The sequence below is a fragment of the Varroa destructor genome, unplaced genomic scaffold (genome assembly GCF_002443255.2).
Source record: "Varroa destructor unplaced genomic scaffold, Vdes_3.0 BEIS01000001.1, whole genome shotgun sequence".
NCBI classification, from domain to species: Eukaryota; Metazoa; Arthropoda; class Arachnida; order Mesostigmata; family Varroidae; genus Varroa; species Varroa destructor.
In genome coordinates, this window is record NW_019211454.1 from 14,292,202 (window position 1) to 14,313,172 (window position 20,971).

Sequence of the window (20,971 nt, forward strand, 5' to 3'; positions counted from 1 at the left end):
GCAACTAGGTTTGATGTATGACGCATAATAAGCGATAGTGGTAAAACTCCTCAGTTTATTTTTGATTGACAGAATATTTACTCTATTTATTTTGATTTCGACTTCGATACCTCTAAAAACAATCCCAAATTAGACTTGCTTATAAATATGTAAAAGCCTATAATTATTAAAGGCAACCAAAGATAATGGTTTTCTGAGTAAGCGAAACATAACTGTCCAACAATTTTCTGAGTAAAGCGAATCTGTAGGCAGAGAAAATCATAAACATGATTGATTTTGGCCATTGTCTTTCACTGGGCACTTTTCAGCTTGTAACTATAAAAAAAAAATTGTTTCATTTTTTTTGAATGAGATAGCGCTGCTTCTTTGTTGACATGATTCCGTCATTTAAAGTTCGTTCCATCCTCTAGGGCCCGTTCTTTCACAGCTGGCGATCAGCTGGTGATCCACTATTAGACGCACGCCCGGCAAAGCGTGAAGTATTCTGTGTGGTAGTTTCAATATTGTGCCGACTTGTGGATTAGTTTTAGCAAACTGGCTAATCAAACTGGTAGGATTGACCCCACCGACAAACCTGCGATGGGAGTACTCAAGGCAAGATCAGCCCGTCAAAAGACCGATCATATATTCGAGAAAAAGCATTATAAAAAACTTTTGAAAGTTATGAATAGCGTTGAGAAGGATCTAGGAGCGAAACTCTCACCAAGCCCAACTAAGGTATATTACAGTATTTAATATTCTAATTCATTAAACTGAACCATCGTAATACTGAGATGTTTTTTTTTTAATATATTAAAAGTAATTTAGCCTATCTGGTAATACGGATTGCAAAAATTAGAATATCTAATCCGAATATTCAAGAATATATAGTATTACAGAAAGGTAAAAATACTCATTTTTTTTTTAACGCGAATTTGACTGCAGTTGTAGACCATAGCTTCTCCGTGTGGACTGCTTTTAACACTCATAGATTTTGTTGATTACTACCCCATAACGGTATAGCCACACAAATAACAAGACCGATTTCTTCGACAATGAATATTGTGGTTGCACTTAACCGTGAAATTCATATCTTTCTTTCAGATAGTATATATTTTACGTATGCTAGGATATGACCGTGGCAAATATATCGAAAATCTGTTTTTAAAATCAATCTCATCACCATTTTAATTTTCAGTTCGTGGTGCTGTCGAATGCAGGCCTAGCCAATGGAGCTACGACTTCGGCTATCTTGAAGGCATTGCCGGATTCTTGTCGGAGTCGTGATGAAGCGACAATTCTGCCTTGCCAACCGATTCTGTTACCAGACAAACATTACTCCTTTCTACAATGTATCACAGTCGAAATTGCGGAAGAGGTTAGTTAATTTTGCTTCGTATATTTGCTATTAAGCAAAGGTGCGTGCTTTATATGGACTATCTGACACTAAAAAATGTTGAAGATAAATTTGGTGTAGTCATTTTTGCAGGTGGTGACGGCTTTGTCTGGCAGGGCCTGCTTCGAATTTCTTGGAAACCAACCAGTGTACGCCGGTTACATCGATCGAGGTTAGAGTCAGTGAGAATTTATAGACTTGTATTGGTCTACCTCGGCTATTTGGCGTTTACGAACAATGCACATTTCATAGCCACCCTTCAGTTCAGGCCCATATAGCACAACTATAACGTCATTGCATAATCACGCAGATATGTTCTTCGGTTTAATAAACTTCGTTCATATAAAACACGCATTCCAGCGATTGTTGTTAATATATACTGGCATATTTAGCACGACACTGTTGCCTATTTCAATAAATAACGTTTTTACATCGATAATTTCAACCTAATAGTAATATTGGTCGAATTCGATGCTGTCTGTAGCCGTTGATACACCCGGCCTGAGTTTCGGGCCTCTTCCTCCCGGACTGAAGATTTTACAAAATCGTATTAGTTTAGAAGAGGAACCGAAGTGGCTGGAACTGCTCAGGCCGCAGTACGATAAAGCGGTTCCTGCCGAAAACACAACAGGTAGGTACTGTTTCGGTTGTTATTTTTACACCTTCTGTTTCAGTAATGAATGAAGTTATATAACCCCATTTGTGTTAGGGTTTTTTTATTTGTGATTAAAAGCCTGCAGGAATGTGACAATTAACAATCACTTTACTAAAAAAAGATCATCTCTGTGCGGTCACCATTTCGCATACGTATCTCTGTAGGTATCAAAATGAATCATGTTTTTCGCATGTGTTAGTTAATAGGAAACAAATAGCAGCTTGGGAATAATTTACGAAAAATGCCTTTCTTTTTGTTACGTTTGATGGCTGTGCTCTAGTTCATATAAAATACATATCCACCATAGTGAATCATGTGCTTATGTGTTTGTGTGATATCGCCGAATTCCCCAGATTATAAGTGTGTACCCCAGTCTACGGCGTCATTAAAGAACCGCCAGGTGGAACATTTCGGCTATAATTTTGATTATTCAATTAACGGTGTTAGACGAGATCAGCCCCTGGGTGATAAGTCATTGCCACCACTGTGCTTACAGTTTGTAGAAAGTTTGCACCAAGAAGGGCTTCTGGATAAAAAACACTTGCCAAATCAACTCACCGTCAACAGATATTCTCCCGGTGAAGGTAAATATCTTTTATAATTTTGAGTTTTTCAGGCTTATTTGTTGCTGCTTTCCGCGTTATCGGCAAGCAGTTAACGCTCGAATTATCATATTCGACTATGGGACACGTTTCCAATATGTTTTGTAATGAATTGTCGTATTTTAGCAAAAGCTAGGCTTTCTCAATCATTACCATATATAAATATGTAAATGTTCATTATGTTCAAATACGAGCACACTTGATGGGAGATCAATATCCGCCTTTGTTTTATATAGGTGACCTCGAATTAAGTCGGATATTTTACGAATTAGCTCAAACACGTCTCAAATCGTTGTGAATTGAAGTTTCCGATTTTAAATGAGAATAGGAAATATAACTAGCCTGCATTCAGTTGTTGTATATAGAATCGCATAATATATGTTTCAGCCTATCTGTGAGCATTCCGTTAAGCCGTGTCTTCAAGTCTGAAGTAGTTTGAGCAGATCATAGATACGTATGAATAAACCGGCCATATTGATGGACATTAGGAATTCCAGCACACTGTGATACACACTCGATGTTCACGTCATGTATAGTGATTGTATCTTTGGGCGGAGATATCGTTATGGAGTTTCGTCGCATAACCGATGGGGCGAATCAATCCGCCGTATCTGTGCTTGTTCCTCGTGGCAGCATTATGTTTATGGCTGACGAAAGTCGTTATGGTTGGACGCATAGGTAAGTTTAGGTTTAATGATGAATTTCTAAAGTAATCATACCTAACCATAGTGTTTAGTGTTCAATAATAAGACGCGTTCAATAATAATATATTTTTCACTGTTAGAATGCTATAGACCAATAGGTAAAAAATGCTTTTCACTTGGAAACACATAATAGGCTTGTTTTTCCATTCGTCTAGGCTTATTTACCCTAGTTGAAGCATAGCACAGAATATTCAGTTCCTGCTGAACGGTTTCAGTCAGCTATGAGGAAAATATTTGTAAATTAATGGTGTTTTCGATTTTTCATGATACGCGCGTTTAAAACCATACGATGTGAAGTATTGCGCCTCGCAAGTATGACCTGATTCCGAGAGGTCAGCCAGACCTTCCGCCAGTAGCAGTAGCTCGAAATGAACGAACTTCCTTCACGTTTCGAAAAGTTCGCAGTAGTGAGAAGCCATGCGAGTGCAATTTTCCGAACCTGTGCGATTCACGATTTTCTCGGAATCCACCTGCGCAGTTATCTTTGGCAGACCGAGAAGCAAGCAAATTGGAGAAGATGCACGTCCATGAGGTAATTTTTGGAATTCGAAACTACGTAAATCTATTAGTTATTCCTTTGGCAGTAGATATTTTGGTTGAGATTTTAAACATTTTTTCTGCATTAATTGGGCTAATTTGTGTAGTTTACATTACGCATAAACTTACAGTTGTGTAAATTGGTCAGCTGAGAAATATCGTCCCTTTGGTATCTTGCTTTGGTAATGATTGTATGAGAAGGAGACATTCTTTGAATATATCTATTACGCGAGCACTTTGACTCATCAAAAATAAACCCTATTTTTATTTATATGTATTATATTTAATCATAAAATTTGTTGGGAATCATAGGTAACAAAACTTCCTCAATAATATCACCCAAACACACAATATATATATATATATATATATATATATATATATATATTGTGTGTTTGGGTGTTAAATTTTCGTCGAACTTCATGAAATTCCCATAAACTTTCAGGTGTATGATGATATTGCGAAGCATTTCAGTGGAACGCGGTATGCGCAATGGCCACGAGTGGTCGAATTTCTACAATCTCTTCCAAGGGGGTCACTTGTGGCTGATATCGGATGCGGTAATGGAAAGAACATGCGTGTCGAAGGGAGATCCGATCTTGTGTTTCTTGGCTCCGATCGTAGTGTCGGTTTGCTCGACATCTGCCGCCAAAGAAAGCTCGAGGTATTCTTGGCGCTATCATTAAATGGAATAAACAGCAGAATCTAGCATAAAATTAATTCGACTATTCATGTGCTATATTTTACATACACGTATATTGTATTACATATGTCTCGCTATGAGCCGTTGCAAGTGTTTGAACGCGTTTTCTAAGGATGCGGCTAACAGAATAGTCAGCAAAGAGAATCTATTGCCTGCTTAAAGAAGATAATAATGAGCATGTCTTCACTACGATGTTATTACTAATTCGATGCAATGCTTGCTGATTAAAGGTGGCGTTAATAGACTGTTTACAACAGCCGCTTCGGGCGGGAACATTTGACGCTGCTATTTGCATCGCGGTGCTGCACCACTTGGCTAACTATGAGCGTCGTCGGGAAGGTTTAAGTCAACTGATTCAGCTAGTCCGGTCCGGAGGAAAAATTCTGGTTTATGTATGGGCCAAGGAGCAGCGATATACAGGATTTCAGTCGAAATATCTTAAAGAATCATTCGCCCAGAAAATCGCAAAGACAGAAAATGTCAATGAGCAAAGGCTAACAGAACCGCCGGCGAATTCAAGTAGAAAAACAAAATGTACAGGCCCGCCAATTGAATTAAACATGGAAAATGCTGTTGCAGGACAGGGAAGCACTGGCGAAGACTATACTCCTATGTGCAGTGGGTTAAAGTCAATGAAGGGTTCTTCCGACCCAGAAATACTGTCCAACGGATTCCGTGCAAGTAAGACGGCACTCGTCCAAGTTGGAGATACGAAGGTAAATACCGAACTCGTAAACTCGAGTGTAGTCGGTATATAAGACGTCAAATCCGATTTATTTTATACTGATTTCTTCAAATATCAGTTTTGAAATAAAGTTGGGGCGTGGCGCCGTAGACATTGTGTATTTTGTCATCATGTTTATGCTACATTTGATAACCTGGCGGTGGCAACGGTATGTAGATACTACTTTTTTTTTTTCTGAAAATAACTTTCTTGTTCGATTATTGTCTTATCTGTGTAGCTGAGTATTCCAGTGCATACAAACCGTCGCGATTTTACTGCAGGACCAGATGTTCTAGTCCCGTGGACTAAGGTCTCGGAAGGGCAAGTTAAGCACCGATTCTATCATATCTTCCGTGAGGGCGAACTACAATCCTTGGTGGAGCTAATTAATAACGAAGAAAACGAAGCGCCTGTTGTAGTAATTGAAAAAGAGTATTACGATGAGGGTAATTGGTGTGTCGTTCTTGTCAAACGCTAGTGCCATACATTCAATGCTGTAATCCCAAATTATTTCTACTCAGAAACTTTGCCTTACTCATAAGCAACTACTCAAGCTGGATGCCGTTGTTGAGAATTATCGTAACGAACAATTATAATAGGAGTTGCTTAGTGGAGAGGTTATCATGTTGACAACGCTACAAGTTACATACATTTCGAGACATTACGTTCACTATTTTTCAGTTACTGTACTTTTGCATTAAATAAAGTGTGTACATAGTCTTTGCTCATTAAGGATATTTCACAATCTATTGATATTTCATATTAATAGATGAAAAGTGTAATGCTTTTTCACCGAGAACTGATTGTCAAGATGAAAATACCATTCTACTAGTTTAAGTAAAAGGTAAGCCTTTTTTCAGAAAAACTAGATATTTCTGTGTTACCTGTATACAATCGTGTGGTCTTTTTATGTATATTACTTATTTGACCTACTTTTTATATATATTACACCTTCTTTAGTTATTATACGTTTACTGGTAAACTTACAATCGACATTTTTAATTAATATTTTTACGACATTAATGGAGTCAATATTCATATGTCCTGGCATGGAAATACGACGCCTAGAAACTCTCTTATATATTACTTGGCTGTTAAAAAAAAACAATAGTTTTCTAGGGCTCAAGCTTAACATGTTATATTTTGTATTTATATTCTGTTCTAAAGCTATATGCACAATAATGCGTTGCTTGAAACAGAAATTAACCCAAAGTACACGGTCCACGCGACTTAACCGGCTTCCTTTAATCGGATGTAAAGGCCTAATTTACAACAGTTTCAACAACATGTCACGTTGTGATTCCGTTGCTGTGTCACTAGCCTGTTCTGGGTATAGGCAGTTTAAACCCAGGCTTACTTTGGAAGAAAGTATACGAAAGTGTGATATCATTGATATTTTCCAGTCCTGGATCTTCAGCATAGTCCGGGTCGATGTAAAAGAACACGGGCATATCTACCTGAAATCGAGTCCCAGCAGTCAACAATAAAGTGCATTGCGTTGTGACTTATTTAATACGTGAGAAAAAAATAAAACAGGAAGAAACATTTTTTGAACAGTTAATAGAGCCGCATCCACTAAAGCGTTGTCAAAGTTTACCCCTTCAAGTACGTTTAACAAATTTTTTTGTTAATTTAACAGCAGTTTAACAAATTACAGCAAATGAAATACGTAAAAGAATGAAATAATGGGAAAAAGAGTCTAAGCACAACATCTTTTTAAATAAGGAACCAAAAATAGGTTTTTGTTAGTCAGTAAAATTTCAATGGTAATTTTGTAGTCGTTTAATAAATACAGAAATGCATCTTCACCTCTTCATTTGGATTAAGACGTTGCTCCTCAAAGCAGAAACACTGAATCTTGTTAAAGTACTTGCCAGCTTCAAAGGGCAGTACGTTATATGTAGCGATTCCATCAATGGGTTCATCATACGGATTTTTTGCGGAATAAAATGCTAGTGCAGTCTCACCGGGACGGACGTATACTGCAGATTGCTGCGGTCGGAAGCTCCACCTAGACAAAATGCAGATCTCTGTTATTATTGCTTTGTCAAAATAGCAAGGTGTCGGAACAGAAGTAAAAGTAAAAAAATACTTCTTAGCCTAAATTTACAGTGAATTAATTTCACACCTCGTATAACTGTGCTCTACGAAACTTGTGCAGCGGAAACACAATTTATTACGCTTTCATATTATTTTAGTATTAGAATCACATATATTATTCTAAAAATTGTCTAGTAAATACATGTGAAAAATTTATGGAATCACTTCCCTTCAGTGGGTTAATCTAAAAAGTACATTTATTATATGTTCGTCTAAAGATAGTACTTCATTCCGGACGCAGTGTCTGCTTGAAAGTTGACTTTAATTTCCCGATGGGGAACGACATTCATTTCTGCAACTTTCTTCGAGGGATCATTGTCTCCTAAAAGTGTTGCTTGTCCTCCTAGTCCACTTTGCTGAAACCGGCGCAGTTGAAAACGTATATGATAGATTATGAGCGTAACGCATTTTGTCGTAGCTGAAAGTCTATTTAATGTAGTACTTGCTGCATACAGTTAGCTGGTTTATGTTGTTGACATGTGAACTATGTTTTTCCCATGCTAATGCAGTCGTAAGGTCAGGTGTAAACGAGAAAAGTATAATTATCACCTTTAAATTTCGGACGAACAAAGATTTTACAATCACCCACGTACACACTTCGCTGAAACCTTTTTTTATTAAATCAATGCTTTGTTTGTATTTTGTCTTGAGTTTTCACTGCCCACATGCCTGCTGAAAGAAAATTTGCTATGTAACTAACTTCTGAAAACCTACCGAACAGAATATTCTGTAGAGTGGAACTGCGGCATAACTCAGGCCACTGACAAGGAATATAACTGAGCTTGTATAGTAAATTGTGGTCCGATTTCGGAAATTCCATCTCTCGAACTTGTCATTTCCGATGCTCAAGCTCCGACGCAAGTACAAATTAAGTACGGTCGTCCTAGCTCGGAAGCTCCGACAGCTCCGTGTAGAACATAACTTCAAAAGCAAAGCCATAACCAAGCTTTGTTCGATGTTAATTTAAGCTTGTAAATGTATACCACTTTCAAAGCATTTTTACACGCATAATTCACTGTTAACCAAAGTACGCTGTTCACTGTCCAAGTTTAATTGTAGGACACATCTTTAGCCAAGTGCCTCAGATCCCATGATGTTGTTTCCGCGAAACCCTTTCATTAGTTATGCATTTGGGGCATTAACAGTCGTTCAGGATTCAACATTTTTCGATAGACAGTAGGTATACATTAAGGACACCAAAATGCCGATTTGTCGAGATTTACCGCTGGGCTGTTTTATGTTTATCTATTAATGATGCGTCGTTCCCATAGTTCGAACGTTTCGAACACCACTTGACCCAGTACAGTCACTATGCAGACGACGCCGCCGCCGCTGCCTCAGAGCGTCAGTTCAACGAAGTAAATAATTGCACATGGCAGACAAAAACCCTTGAAAACAAATTCTGTCTTATTCGGTAATTATAAAAGCTCCTATTGTGGATAGAGCGGCTCTCCATTGATTGAATAATTTCTCGTCCAAAATATATTGGTTTGCTGGATACCAGATACTTATCTCAGCTGGTAGCACCACGAAGTACGCGTGTTCGCGCTCCATGAGAGTGTCGATGTTGGCTTGGCAATCAGCTGATCTTGTTCCGGTGACAAAGCGCCCGAATCTAACTGTGTTAAAAACACACTTATTATTAAGGGATAATTTTTGTGCGTGAATCGGATAAAGGGTATGCTTTAGCAATGCATGCTTGGCAGCATTGAATAATTTGTGAAAAACAGTTCCGGCAGCTTTAAATGGAAGATCTTGGGCTCGCTTTTGTTATTTTTTTTTAGGTGACTTCTGAAATTTTGGATTTTTGTCTACTTTTTGTTTTATTCCGCCTTTAGGATCGAGTCCAGTGAGAAGTAGCTTTATATACTTAGTGAAGCAACACCTTATTACGAGCACAACTTTGCCGAATCGTTAACGATCGCGCGTGACGCTTGTCAACAAATGAGTTAAAAGCGTGTGGTAAAACTGGCCCGTTTTTTCGAAAGTCGAATTCAACGATCATTGCCTCTGCTGGAGTGAACGTTTAATGTAGTCGTGTCTTATCAGAAGACTAACAGGGATTAAATAAGTGTCCTGTCCAGAGGCCATGAAGTCGCCGAATTGAAAAGCTGCTAGAATCAGTATGGAGTACCAAGGTTTGTATTCGCTATACGGTAGTTTTACCACTGACTGTAAGTTTCTGTGCTAAAAAATTTCTCCCATGTTTTACATATAATGCTAAAATCGTTAGGTATCACTTCAGACGGCTTGCTTTTAGCAGTTAACCGTGCTAAGTACAATAGTACAGAGGGATATCGTACACGCGCAGCATATTGGACTGTTTGAGAACAGGACTTGCTTCATATACCTCATCGTGGTTCCTGACGACGCTAACCTTTGAGTTGGTTTTTCCAGACCGAAATCCATCACCCCCACCGGACGCCAGGACCGCTTTATCAGGCGAAACGTCAACGAGCATTGGAAATACGATCTTCTCGAAGTGCTGGCTATTTCAGTGCCTGCTCGATGCTATTAAGGTGTACCGGCAGTCGATAATACAGTTACTAATTACAGCAAAATGCCACTAAAACGAGAGAATACATAACGCAAAATTGATTATATCAAAGTTGTTCGAATGACAGCAGTATGTGATGTCCTTATTGTCATTACCTGCATAAATTGTTTTCAAAACGCAAATTTAGTTTGTACGATTTTCGTCTGACTTTGAACATGCTGGGTCCATTTCAGCAAGTGGAAAGCGAATGTTTAAGTGAGGATGGCGCTGAGGAGATGGGAAATATTAGCGAGGATTTGGAACAGCAGCTTTGTACACTTTGGGACATGTCTGCCAACCAGGTACATTACGCAACAGAAGGGAATCATCATTATTATGGCAAAGATGAAACGTTGCACCGTTGTATTTATTAAATATTTCTTGCCTTTCTTTACTCGGCTAATTTGTCTTTTTTCAACTGCATCCCTTTGCATAGGAAGTGTCGGCTTTTCTGGAGGAGTTTCATGCATCAGAAATGTTTGTACAGCTAATGGGGTCGACAAAAGCACCCCGACTTCTTGAGATACTTTTGGGTATATTAGCCAACATGTGCACATTCGAGGAGACGTGTCTTCAAGTTAGCAAGACAGATTCACTGATGTAAGGCTAAACCAATCACCGGCGAATTATATTAACACTCCATTAATTACAATTTTACTTATACTGTTTATGACAAAGACCTGTACCCTTCAAATCGCATAATGAAGTCAATTTCAGCACGAAAATAATTGTGATCAGAGGAAATAATTAGGCTAGACAGAATAAAAAAGAGAAAAAAAATCTTAGTTTTCCAAAACTAGCCTGATATTAATATTCTGTAAGTTTATTGCAGCTGTAAAAGAAAAAAATTTAGAAAGTAACGGGTATAGTGTATATTATGTAATCTTTTTTTGTGCTAGTCGGATGGATTTTCTGTGCGGTATAAGCAGTTTCCTGAAAAAATTGTGTATTATTCTTAGTGAAAAACATGTGTCTTTTTCCAATTATGTCAGTAACCGTTATCCAATTAAGTTTATCTGAGGCGGTAGCCTGTACCAATACATTCTGGAGAAATTGCACAAATGTACAGTGAACTGTGATGGTGCAACTTTGTCATGTTTGCCTGCTAAATTTGAGGACACGTGAGGTGTTTTAGATTTATAACTGGTCATAGACATACACTGCATTCCGTGCTGAAAGCTATATAGCTGAAGTAACTCTCAACAATCTCCAGTACCGGACGTAAAGCTGCAAGACATTTTTAAAGTTGTTTAGGTTGTACTGTATTACTCTATGAATCGTATGTTCTTTAGAGTACGTAGTGGATAGCTGCAATAGTGCTATATATACGTGCGCAGCTATATAGCGCCTAGCGTATAATGATGATTGCGGTCAATGTTTATTTCTGGATTTTTAGCCGCGTTTGCCTCTGGCTTTTGGGTAGTACCGACGCGCCCGCTCTCCTTCAGTTATCTCGGTTGCTGCGGACTTGTCTCGCGCATCCGTCGACAGGACCCCTTTGGATTGAACAGATACGCGAAAACCTTGCCCCGACCGTAGACCATCTACAGACGATCCTTCTGAACTCACTCAATGGTTCAGACTTTGTCATATATTATCAATATTACTGTTTAATTTAACAGCTGGACATTTACGCTTGGTACTATGAAATTGTCTAATAGCAACTACTTTCTCGACGTTTTCCTTAACTATGATAGACGAAAATCTGTCGAGATAGTTCAGTTCATATTTCATAGAATCGCTAGAAAACTGTCGAACGAACGTTTTTAGTATATTTCGCAAATGCTAGCTTTACTCAAACAGAGAGAGTTTTATGTGCTATTTTGGTTATATCAGAAGTTGGTTTATTTCACAACAGACAATTTTATAATCAAATTAGAAGCCTTATTGATAAAAATAATGTTAATTATGGGACGTATATATTTTTTGTTGGGTTTCAAAACTTCCTCCTAATTAATTTTTGATTTTTCTAGGAGATCTGGTGAGTTCTACCTTGAAGTTAGTAGATCGACTTTGCGATGCTCATCCGGAGGTGAGCGCTGCATTGGCTAATGTAGATTTCGTTCGAGCCCTGAGCTCTGCAGCGATGCAAATGCTGTAAGTAATCGAGTCGCCCTTCTGATAAAGCGAAGACAAAGTACAAAGACACATAGGTAGAACAAAATCGCGTTTTGCAGGTGTTTATTTTCCCAGCTTGTCCTCAAAGTGTCCAAGCTAAAAAAGCGTATTTATTGGAAAATACCAACGTCGTTTATTGAGAGTCATCCTTAATGCTGATTATTGCATTTACCAATTATAAGGGCATTCGCGCTCACCAACTGCCCCAAACGCAGCATATTTAGTTATTTTTTTTTGTTTTTTAGAGATTCCAGCCACGTACGCTCAGTGCTAATGCATGTATTTCTCCCAGTTGTCTTTATCATGTATTCTTCCCATAGACTCTAGAACATTTTTCCAGTGTAAGTCCTACGCATCGACAGATTTTTTATTTGTCGCGTTTCATGTTCGTGAGCCTGAGTTTTCACATTAGCTTATTTGGATTACTTGCATTGATTACTCAATGGCTTTCACACATTAAATACAGGACAGAGTGTGCCGTTCTAGAAGATTACTGGCACATCTTATATAACCTCGAGTGCGAAACACAATTTGCCCCTCTACTTGAGCCCTGCGTCGAGGATCTGGGCGGCCTTCTGAAGGCCTTTTTATCGTGTTTACAAGATTCGGCAGCCGGTACTGACGAAAACATCGAAGAGGATTCGGAAACTCGCCGCTTTCAGCTTCTTTGTCTACCGTTCTGCTTTCTAGCAAATCTCTCAGATAAAGGACGCCATCTTCTATTTGACGGTTTGTTGATCTGTTAGTTATCTAATTAAACAAGTGTGCGGCTCATTCAAATAATCGAGACTATCGATTAAATAAATATTTAGGTTTTATTATTTTATAAATATTTATATCATATTTATTGTGCTTTCATTGTTTTTTGGTGCTGATCTACCGGATTTAACGTGTATCAATATGTGTCTATGGACATATGTAATAGGTGCACACCTCTCTAATAGGATTTTCCGTTTTACAATTCTGTAATTAACGGTAATTAGGGTATATGAGCATTATTAAATTAACTTACATAAGCGTTCTTTCTTGGCGTGTTTTAATTTTCATAGATTCGGCAGTTAGTGACAGTTCGTTCAGTATCTTACACGAATTGGAGAACTCGCCTCCACCTGAGCAAATCAGACGATCTCCACAAAACATCGAATATAGGACCATGCTAAAAGACTCTCTTCGAGTACTCACTCGAGGAGTTACGCGTTAATAAATACTATGTACATATGTGCTCTACTCTTGGAATATTCAAAGTATACTGATGCGTTACCTTTATTCTCCTGCCATACACACAAATTAACTTCAGTATGTTCGAATATAATAGAAATTGTGGCCATAAAACTTACTTAGATGGAACAAACTTTGTAGTGGTAATAAAACTTTTTTTTTTCAATTTAATTTCCACTGATATTAAACAAGTTATGATATTCAAGAGATAATAAAAAAGGAGGTACAGTCTTCAGGAGAACCTACGGAGGTCTGTAAGGTAAACCTTAGCTTTAGTTGAGGACAATAATGTTACTCAGTAAGCGCTGAAAAACAAAAAAGCGCTTGGAGCGACACTTAAAAGGCGCTCGATTTTGTCTGATATCTCACGACTCCAAAATGTAAGAGTTCCGAACCTAAGTACCCACACATTAGTAGAACAGTAACGGTCACGTCAGAGCCTTGAGCAAAAACGTGTTCGCCTCTTACATTAATTTGCAGAAACGCGCATAGAGCTTCCACTAGTTGCTCGAATTCCCGGGATTTTTTAATCACCAGTTTAACTAACCATATGACCTCATAAAATCATCTTGGGAACTAACACGTATATTTACTTCTATTTTCATTCTTTTCGTCCATTATTGTTCTTCTTCCAAGTTAGGCAAATTTGATTACTTTTTTTTTTAAAAATAGCGCATCATTCGAGTAGATTCTACCTATAGTTGTGATGATTAGAAGAAAAAGGTAACAAAATGATGGAAATGTAATTTCGTGCAAAAAAAAAGTATTTCGTTATCTTGACTTCCTAAAACAAGTTCATAAGTCGTTTTAATATCAAAGTAGAGAAGTGTATTGTTTATTTCCATTCGTTCGGTATAGTCATATCTAATTGCTATGGGTGACAAACAAATTATTCACCGACAAAGTAATTAACCGTAGCTTTTTTACCGTGGACAAATCGTTTATAGAAAAGGTCCACCTGCTGGGTCAGTGTTGGTGACGCAGTTGACGTCTACCGTGCCCTTTAGTACAACCATTCCATCACAATGTGCCATATCCACAAATATAGACATTTTGAGGACGAATTCATATTTAATACAAAAAGCTAGCTCGTAATATCCGTTCAAAATGTAACCTTTTTTTACGTGACGCAGCTCAAATAGTACACTATCTGCAACGCTAACGCGAAAGCCATGTCAATTGACAATACCTTTAAAATAGACGTCAAACGATACGGAGGCGCATATATAAAAACTATGATTTTACAGTTCGCGTCATGGGGTTTCCTTCGCCATTGACTGACTGAAGCGGGCACTAAGCATCAGAGATTTCTATCAAGCTGTTATTAACGGCTGTCTATCTGGGCGGTTGTCGCTGCTGTTATTGGCTTCTGATCAAATAAATGTTCTCGTAGAAGTGGACCACCAACGACCTGGCAACTGCAGCGAGCACTGATGAAACGGTACCTCCACAAGTTAAAACAATTCGAATAAACGCGCGTTGCGGCGTCGACTAAAAGTGAGAAATCAGTCCGACAAAGTCAGAACTGGCAAAGTGAATGGACCACAGAAGGTTATATCCTGGGACCACACACAGCGATGGGTGCTACGGATAGTTTAGCTCAGATGGACCTCCAACGTTGTTGAAAAGAGTGGGTAAGCGAAGAAAGCCGTACTCACCGATTAGATTGACTTCCTGTTGGTTACTGGTTCGCCATTCGAGAGCGAAGAAAATGGCCGAAAACCTACGTATGTCTGAAAAGTCACCCAGCAGAGTGTCTTGAATGAGTACTCAGCGATTATGATGACATGGCTTTTCCTTTCAAGCCGATGAAAACAAGGGCTTGTAGGTTAATTAAAAATGTAGACTGACATATCCATGATATGCTGCATATATATTTATATAATCCGTATTATTTGAATAACTATCATGATTTTGCAATGTGTTAGCACCGTCTGTGGGCGATGCATGATCACAATCTCAGTGGTTTCGTCTCACCGAATGCGGTTTTTCGCTCTGGCCAAAATATACATGGCATAAAGTGAATGCCATATAAATATATTATAAAACACGTTTTTTTCCATATAATTTATGTATATCTCTTCAGCCTCTCTGAATTTCTACAGCAAATTAAAGCTCTGCTACAAATAGTACTATACTAACACAGTTCGGTAGGTTCACGACTTTTTGCTTTCGATTACGGTCATCATACACATACACATATATATATATATATATATTATATATATATATATATATATATATGTATATATATACAAAGAGTGTGACGCAGGATAGCATGCCACCGACGTGTCATCGCATCGAAGCGGGTCTATCGATGTGGGCACAGCCCGTAAACGAATAATCAATTGCTTCAGTAGGTAGGAGGGTGCACTACCAGAAAAAGCCACCGACGATGAAACTGCCGACTTTCGCTGAGCATCAACGCTGGTGGTTAGTGAACGACCCCCGGAGGAGAACTCCCAGATCGCGGCTTACTGCGAACAAGACTAGCGAAACAGGCCGACAACATAACTTTACGGGCCCGGTCTAAGCGAACACGTCTTACATGAGGACACATTGATCCGCAGCAACAAAACATTAGCCGGCCAGCCGCACAAATAGACAGGATTAATGCCACTGGATTCCATTAGTAACAGTGTCGTTTTAGGCGGCCATACCTCCGGACCACACAGGCCAAGCCAGCCGACCAGATGCTATACACTAGACCGGTTCGCAGACAGCCTAATTAAATTACAGACCCAATGAGCTATGAGACCACTGTATAAACATTTCAAAGCTGGAAATATTTGCATCAAAATAGCGATGAGATATAATCAGATTGGTGGAGGAGAAGTTTCGTCGAAACTGTTCAAGCGAATGATTTCTAGTCCAGTTTCAAAACGGATGATACGGTAGGACTTAATATCTTGTTTGATCTGAGTATGTTCTAAACAGAAGATAATGAGATTGGTAGCTGGCACATACAAAAATGTAGACAAGGCGCCTTCGGAGATAAAACTTGTAAGCATAGGCACGGCTTGACACATAGAAATCTAAATATATATATATATTCTTCCTACTATCATCGCTTTTGCACTATAATTTTATATTTTTAGGAAAAAATTGACGTTGGTTCTGAGATTTAGCTCTTTTTTAATGTCATTTTATTGCTTTCCTTGTCACAAATGCATTACTATTATTTATCTTGGTGATTTCTGTTGATAAAGTATACATCATATTGAATTGTTAATAAATTGCTGGTATATTAAAACGGAACATGTGTGCCTTCTTATGTGCTCGTCCTGAGAATTTCATTTGCCATGTCATACTGGCACAGCGATACATTTTTTGTTTGAAATTCATGCGTCGCTAATTGTACTCATATCTTCAATACAAGCTGCGTGAAATACAAAAAGCTTAAAAATAAAATCATGTGATACATTGGAAATAATTAGGTCGTTTATTACCATCCCTTTCATGAAGCTCTGCTCAAATCTTCAAGAAACACTTGCCTCTACTTTGGTCTGTCTGAACTGGATCACTTCTGCGCAGTTTCTTAGGGCTGACGCTCCTGTGGTCATATTCTGTTTCGGCACCATTCGCATCGTTGACTGTGTGCATACTTAGATATATTAACAAGCAGTTGTTTCTTTTAGCTTGTCTGTCCGTAACTCGGTTTCGGTGGATGCTGTGTGGTCGTTTAGGTTGGGCCTCAACCCGCAGTGGCGTTTACCGCTTAGAGTAGAGTTACAGAACATTCGAAAAAACTGCAAAAACATGTCACGCTTGCGACCTTCCCCAGCAACTAAACTTCCTACGAATTCTCAACGAACGCGCAGAGGTCATATCGCTGACGTTTGGCAACTTTTTGATGTCTCTGGGAGGTTGCCAATGGTGGTGATCACTGAAGTCGTCATTTCTCTCCGAGACTGCTATTGCTATAAGAGGAACAGCGCGATAATTGCTGCACTCCGAAGGCAACTTCGACGACCGATTTTCCTCGCTTATCATTTCATTCATGCTTTCCGTCTCGGTTTCGCCTCGCTTCTCGGCACATGTCTGTATATAGCGACTCCAGGCGCACCGTAGGTGGTTTTGCTCTACATTACGCTGAAGTCCCGCTCCGAAAACGTTTTCATGTAGATGTGTCGACTGCACGTGCTTCTGTAAATCTCATTGGAGACTGATGATTGAGACTAGCAGTGATGGCGAATGAATATCAGTTGACTGATACAGGGCAAAACGCTGATGAACTTTGCATTATTGTAGCGAAGTGCCTAAACTGAAAACGAGCTCAATGAGGAAGCTCTGTTTAAGACATACTTGATTAGTGAAGTAATCGGGTTGAACACAAAAATTATTAAGTCTTAAATAGAAGCATTGCATTTAGTACAACTAAGTTGTCTGTTGTATTTGATGGGATAGGTGTATTATGCGACAAAAAAACCTGGATATGTTATTCTAGTACCGTAAAATCACTTCAAGAAGAGTTTGCGATTAGCAGAGAAAATCTGGGTGCGGGATTAACCTGTACGCTCACCTTTTACATATGGCCTGAGTCAACTTGGCGAAATAGAATAGCTCTCCTAGCAAAACCGATTTTGCCACCACATTAACGAGTACCACGAATCAGGTTCAAGATTCAGGGTCTAGATCTTGCTGAACCAACCCATTATTCACGAATATATATATTCAGCAATTGAGTTTCAAAGGGTTCGAATTAATTGGAAATGGTTAACATGCCCAAACACCTATTTTCTAATAGAAGTGATACATCAAGTGAATTTTTAATTGCACTAGTTTATTGTTATTCAATTACGAATCTTATATTGTTTTTTTTTTCGTATTGCTTTCTTTCAGCATCGCCATATTCATTATCGTGTCCTCTCATTCGAATATGCCGATTCCCGTTCGCCGGTGCTCCAGGACTGAGTGTAATGCCGCGAGAGCGGTGAGTCATTATCATAAGAAATCTACAAACAGGGTAAGAAATGTTGCATGTGACGCATACAATATCATTCATCGGAAGCTCCTCAGTTCTGTCCAATATATAAGTTAATATATAGCCTGTATCATTCGCATATATAATCATAGGTGGTTGGGATGTAATTGGCGACATATTTCACTTAGAAAAATGTTCGTATTTGTATCATGGCTTATACCTACGAGATGTAAGCTATGTACATTCGCTGCCAATGTTTCATATATACTGGGTATTGCACCGCAACTTTTGCAGTAGTGGCAATAATAAGCAGTATAAATATGGGTCTACTCCAAGGGAAATGCGTTGGCGGGCCAACGGCGATATGTACATTGAATTTCGGCATGCAAGTCCTCATGATGGTCGCTCTACCAAATCGTGCATGGCTTTATTTTAATAATAATTCTTAGAGACAATATTTATATATTGTATAAATACCTCTTTAATGCTGTCTTATAGGCATTGTATATATATATATATATATATTTTCAATAACCGCAATTCATCTTTTTCCCCAAAAAAGTCACAGTTTCAATTTTTGGTTATAAAGTAATGCACAGAGAGAGAGAGAGAGAGTCATCGATGCAATTCGTTCTTCATCATCTTCCGCTTCATCGGGTCATCACAATCAATCACGGAGATTTTTTTTTATCTCACATTCGTTGGCGCTTTTACGGGACGATCTTTTCAAACAAATATTTTTACTTAGGGTCGGCGAATTTTGTCGCCTTTCTATGTACCTGACACAAACTCCCGCCTGACTCGGGCAATGATAAAAGGATGTGTCTTCAACAAAATAGAAAAATTAAATATTTACAAGTGTTGACTAAATCTTGTCCTGGGCCAGGGGGAAATCCTTTAATCGAACTATACAAATGAACAGCTTTTGTTTTTCTATACTGTATCGAAAATAGTTAATGATATTGTATGAAATAAGTCACGAATTCGTAGTAGTGTTAGCAAAATGGAGATCGACAGGAGTGGCAGATTGACACGAGATCTTTTGGCAGAGACCTTACAAAAACAAGCCGATTATAGGTCTCTGTGTTTAGCACGTAAAGACGCTAAATACGTACGTGGCGGCTTTTATCACTGGGCAGAAGAATCTATTGTTTTACGCTCATTTCTGCGTGATGTTTTAGCTGATCTTATCCTTCAACCTCCCTATAACTAACATACAAAAACATAAATGAAAATCCACCACTGATAGTTTTATCGATACTTGCGATGTCGTCGATTTCGCATGTGAACTCTCTAGTCTTCAAAAGACAGTCGTTTCCGTGGACGCGCCTAAGTTTTTAAAATTTATTTACTCTTTCCTTTGTCTACTTTGTCTTTTAATTTTTTTTGTTTTTTCCCTTTTTCTTTTCCGAAATTGGTGCGCTTGAAAGATTCTATATAATAATTTCATTAGACGAGGCTTGGAGCAGGCGGCACCGACGGTCCGGCTTGAAGACCTTGTTTAGCGTTCCCAGTACCGTTTTGCAGATGGGTGTCTTCCAACAGCGGATATTGCAGGTGAAGGTCCACGAATTGGGCATTCACGTAGTCGATGGCCTGATCCCCGCAGGTGCCGGCAAGTCCGTTATTAGACAGGGCGCCTACGGGGGCCGGCTCTGCTAGGAGCCTTCTGTTCGCCAATAACTGGGGTGCGTGGTTAAGGGTCATCGGCGGTAACTGGCGGTTCGCTGTAGTGGCCATATTGTTGAAAGCTTTTGTAAATGATTGTTTACTATCGCCACTATCACCCGTCCCTTTTAGATCAAGCTTCTGCTTAGCAAACTGACTAATAGCAAACGTCTGAGACGCAGGCAATTGATTGTTCAAGTTTGCATGTGAGGAAGCTAAAGAGCATCGGTTTACTGCATCGAAAAAAGATTTCTCAGGGTTTTGAAGACGCAAAGCCCGTGTCTCTTGCCTGGTCTGGGCATCCATTCGTGAGGGTGATCTACCCGAAGGGTGTTCTTGCCTCTGGGAAAATAAAAGGCGTGTTTTAGCGTCCGTAATTCCTGCAAGTACTGATGATGGAGAACCGTTCTGAAGCAATCGATCCTTTTGCGTCTGCGGGTTCAAACTAACCGCGTTAAAACCCTGTCCAAGATTACCCTGCCCTTGTAAAAGGCTAGCGAAACCAGTGTGTGCGAAAACGGCGGTTCCAGAACCGGTTGAGCCTGGAATCGGTGACCCTTGAGTAATGGCCTTAATCGTTTCATACTCCATTATGGGGCCAAAATGACAGTTGTTCATTGCACCGTTATTATACGAGACTGTAACAGCACCATGGTTAACGTGTGATGAGGATCCAGTCACCTGGTTCCAAAGGGCGTCAGCTACCGCCTTGGGCGTGTCATAATCCGAGCATGGAGGATTTGATGCACTCATTAATTGAGCAGGAATATCATAGTTTAGAAGTGAGTCGGGATGCTCTCCCGAACAGGTAGTTGCCGAACGATATGGTTGACATGGGCATTTGAGGGCAGAAGTCACACTGGTGAGATTCTTGGGCTGGTCGTAACAGGAAGACGGTGAAGACCCCAAGGCTGCTGTACCGGGGGATGTTCCGGGCAGTGCTGTTACCTGTGATCCGTGTTCTACTGTGGCCCCACCGGCTACGTGTTTAGGTACATCATAATCTGAGCTTTCGTCGGATCGAACACCCACGCTGCCATTGCAGCTTCCAGTGCCCTGTAAAGGAAAATGAAACGTAAAGTGTGGGAGAACAGTCAATCAAGGAGA

The 20,971-nt window shown here is 39.2% G+C and overlaps 4 protein-coding genes across 21 annotated transcripts in view; 2 read left to right on the forward strand and 2 right to left on the reverse strand.

Annotated features, from left to right (window-relative positions):
- Positions 1-403: 403 nt before the first annotated feature.
- Positions 404-6,028, forward strand: LOC111254125 (tRNA (carboxymethyluridine(34)-5-O)-methyltransferase alkbh8-like). Of its 2 annotated transcripts, none has more exons than XM_022814665.2 (10): positions 404-717; positions 1,178-1,357; positions 1,457-1,547; positions 1,860-2,006; positions 2,384-2,614; positions 3,121-3,310; positions 3,634-3,868; positions 4,319-4,537; positions 4,807-5,292; positions 5,539-6,028. In XM_022814665.2, the coding sequence occupies exons 1-10, from the start codon at positions 580-582 to the stop codon at positions 5,776-5,778; spliced, it is 2,157 nt and encodes a 718-aa protein (XP_022670400.1). In that variant the 5' UTR covers positions 404-579; the 3' UTR covers positions 5,779-6,028. The 2 variants fall into 2 exon arrangements, with proteins under 2 accessions (XP_022670400.1, XP_022670409.1); XM_022814674.2 differs by having other exon boundaries at positions 405-717; positions 1,469-1,547.
- Positions 6,029-6,411: 383 nt separating this feature from the next.
- Positions 6,412-8,727, reverse strand: Cox11 (Cytochrome c oxidase copper chaperone COX11). Of its 2 annotated transcripts, none has more exons than XM_086977551.1 (4): positions 8,115-8,727; positions 7,626-7,756; positions 7,110-7,311; positions 6,412-6,753 (listed from the first exon to the last, which is right to left on the reverse strand). In XM_086977551.1, the coding sequence occupies exons 1-4, from the start codon at positions 8,337-8,339 to the stop codon at positions 6,568-6,570; spliced, it is 744 nt and encodes a 247-aa protein (XP_086833677.1). In that variant the 5' UTR covers positions 8,340-8,727; the 3' UTR covers positions 6,412-6,567. The 2 variants fall into 2 exon arrangements, with proteins under 2 accessions (XP_086833677.1, XP_022670440.1); XM_022814705.2 differs by having other exon boundaries at positions 6,412-6,757; positions 8,115-8,721.
- A 93-nt stretch (positions 8,728-8,820) lies between these two features.
- LOC111254132 (protein saal1) overlaps positions 8,821-20,971 on the forward strand; it is a 34,077-nt gene continuing 21,926 nt past the window's right edge. For 2 of the 8 annotated variants that reach the window (XM_086977545.1, XM_086977544.1), the window contains exons 1-8: positions 8,822-9,538; positions 9,798-9,919; positions 10,131-10,238; positions 10,373-10,536; positions 11,333-11,511; positions 11,910-12,033; positions 12,521-12,783; positions 18,115-18,205. In XM_086977545.1, the coding sequence (XP_086833671.1) occupies positions 9,526-9,538; positions 9,798-9,919; positions 10,131-10,238; positions 10,373-10,536; positions 11,333-11,511; positions 11,910-12,033; positions 12,521-12,783; positions 18,115-18,205 (1,064 nt within the window). In that variant the 5' untranslated portion in view covers positions 8,822-9,525. Of the gene's footprint in view, positions 9,539-9,797; positions 9,920-10,130; positions 10,239-10,372; positions 10,537-11,332; positions 11,512-11,909; positions 12,034-12,520; positions 12,784-13,103; positions 13,439-18,114; positions 18,239-20,971 lie in introns of those variants that run through there. The other 6 variants (XM_086977548.1, XM_086977547.1, XM_086977542.1 and 3 more) reach the window with 5 other exon arrangements.
- LOC111249219 (uncharacterized) overlaps positions 16,388-20,971 on the reverse strand; it is a 42,838-nt gene continuing 38,254 nt past the window's right edge. For all 9 annotated transcript variants that reach the window (XM_022802793.2, XM_022802783.2, XM_022802810.2 and 6 more), the window contains one exon: positions 16,388-20,920. In XM_022802793.2, coding sequence (XP_022658528.1) covers positions 19,646-20,920 — 1,275 coding nt within the window. In that variant the 3' untranslated portion in view covers positions 16,388-19,645. The remainder of the gene's footprint in view (positions 20,921-20,971) is intronic.

What these genes read in the sequence shown, in the direction of transcription:
- Cox11 (XM_086977551.1), bottom strand. Translation starts at nt 8,339, where the DNA reads ATGGCTTTGCTTTTGAAGTTATGTTCTACACGGAGCTGTCGGAGCTTC. An exon ending in TCTACAGAATATTCTGTTCG is followed by an intron (nt 7,757 to 8,114) that starts GTAGGTTTTCAG and finishes CGCCGGTTTCAG; the next exon opens with CAAAGTGGACTAGGAGGACA. An exon ending in GTCTTAATCCAAATGAAGAG is followed by an intron (nt 6,754 to 7,109) that starts GTGAAGATGCAT and finishes GATTTCAGGTAG; the next exon opens with ATATGCCCGTGTTCTTTTAC.
- LOC111254125 (XM_022814665.2), top strand. Translation starts at nt 580, where the DNA reads ATGGGAGTACTCAAGGCAAGATCAGCCCGTCAAAAGACCGATCATATA. An exon ending in TCCTGCCGAAAACACAACAG is followed by an intron (nt 2,007 to 2,383) that starts GTAGGTACTGTT and finishes CGAATTCCCCAG; the next exon opens with ATTATAAGTGTGTACCCCAG. An exon ending in GCCGCCAAAGAAAGCTCGAG is followed by an intron (nt 4,538 to 4,806) that starts GTATTCTTGGCG and finishes TGCTGATTAAAG; the next exon opens with GTGGCGTTAATAGACTGTTT.